Source organism: Myotis davidii, unplaced genomic scaffold (genome assembly GCF_000327345.1).
Source record: "Myotis davidii unplaced genomic scaffold, ASM32734v1 scaffold604, whole genome shotgun sequence".
Taxonomy (NCBI): domain Eukaryota; kingdom Metazoa; phylum Chordata; class Mammalia; order Chiroptera; family Vespertilionidae; genus Myotis; species Myotis davidii.
Window position 1 is genome coordinate 127,396 of NW_006294875.1, and position 1,584 is coordinate 128,979.

The 1,584-nt window shown below is 44.6% G+C and overlaps 1 protein-coding gene across 1 annotated transcript in view; it reads left to right on the plus strand.

Annotated features, from left to right (window-relative positions):
* SYAP1 (synapse associated protein 1) overlaps nucleotides 1-1,584 on the plus strand; it is a gene marked incomplete at its 5' end in the record, with an annotated part of 31,469 nt that overhangs the window by 26,713 nt on the left and 3,172 nt on the right. The window contains one exon of the mRNA XM_006769441.2: nucleotides 540-687. Coding sequence (XP_006769504.1) covers nucleotides 540-687 — 148 coding nt within the window. The remainder of the gene's footprint in view (nucleotides 1-539; nucleotides 688-1,584) is intronic.

A 1,584-nucleotide genomic window follows, 5' to 3' on the forward strand; every position in this document is an offset into this window, starting at 1 on the left:
CTGGCTGGAGATCCAAACCAACATCTTCACTGCAAACACATGAGAAACCATAAGCCAAAACCAGAACTTCGCTGGAGACCCTGAACAGAACTTGGCTGGAGATTGTGGCTAGAGATCCTGGCAAGGCTGCTGATCAACTGAACACTGTCTCCGTGTCATTCCTTCTTAGCCGACTCCATCCACACCTTTGGGGACCCCTGGACCTGCTGGGGTTGGACCCCAGCAGGGTCTAGTACTTGTATAGTTAAGGATCTACAGCTCAGACTTGAGGCATAAATCATTCTAGGTGTGCTCATCGGGGATTGGACATAATGATTGGAGTGATCCAAACTGTGAATGAAGACAATAGATTCAGGTTGTAACTTGTTTCATTACCAATCAACTGTGCAGGTTAGAAGGTTGGAGAGCAGTGATTATTGGATTAGCAGAGGGAGGAAACGAAAATGATGTATTAAACTGTGAGGTGACCATGAACAAGAGGTCTAGCCTATAAAGGTCGCTTAGCAAACTGTTTCCAGAGCTTATTTGTTGCATTTCAGGATGAAGAGGAGATCTCTACCAGCCCAGGCGTTTCTGAGTTTGTCAGTGATGCCTTCGATGCCTGTAACTTAGATCAGGAGGACCTGAGGAAAGAAATGGAGCAACTGGTGCTTGACAAAAAGCAGGAGGAGACAACTGTTTTAGAAGGTACAAAACAAAATAACTGCTCTGTTCCCCAATTCTGATGTTTATTGTAGGTCGTTATTATAAAGCAGGTGTACAAAACCATGCTATAACTTTTGCATTAGAATTGTTTCTCTGTTCACTAGAAGGATTCTAGCACGCATGACCAGATTTCACGCCCTTGTGCTCTAAACATGCACAGAAGCATAGAGAGGAGAAACTGAGGCCCAGTGATGCATCCCAGGCCTCTCAGCCCAAGGACAAGTGGCCAGGATTAGAGAAGAAAGCAAGTACACCTTTCATGTGGAGACGTTACCCTCTGGCACTCTGCTTTAAAAGCAGGCATCCTCCTTAGGTTTATGCTTGTATCTAGAAGCTTCTTTTACTAGCTGCTGTGTGCCACAAAAGCATTGTTTCTGGAAAGGAGCAGGCTGCCTCTAAAATACTAAAGTAATTTGGAAAAAAAGTGCAAGCAGGGGGTTGCTTTCTTTGACATATCAGGACATACTGGCTTTCTACTAGATAAAAAGCAAAGGCTGCCTGTCAGTGTGGCTCAGTGGTTGAGTGATGACCCATGCACCAAGAGGCTGCCAGTTTGATTACTGGTCAGGGCACATGCCTGGGTTGTGAGCTAGATCCCCAATGGAGGTGTACAGGAGGCAGCCTATCGATGTTTCCCTTTTCATCAATGTTTATCTCTCTCCCTCTCCCTTCCTTTCTCTGTAAAAATCAACTAAAAATCTCTAAAAAATAAGAAAAAGGGCCTGAGCTCATCATTAAATGAAGAGTGTTTCTTTTTTTTTTTAATTAAATCTTTATTGTTCAGATTATTACATTTGTTCCTCTTTCTTTCCCCCCATAGCTCCCCTCCACCCAGTTCCCACCCCACCCTCTGGCCTTACCCCTCCCACTGTCCTCATC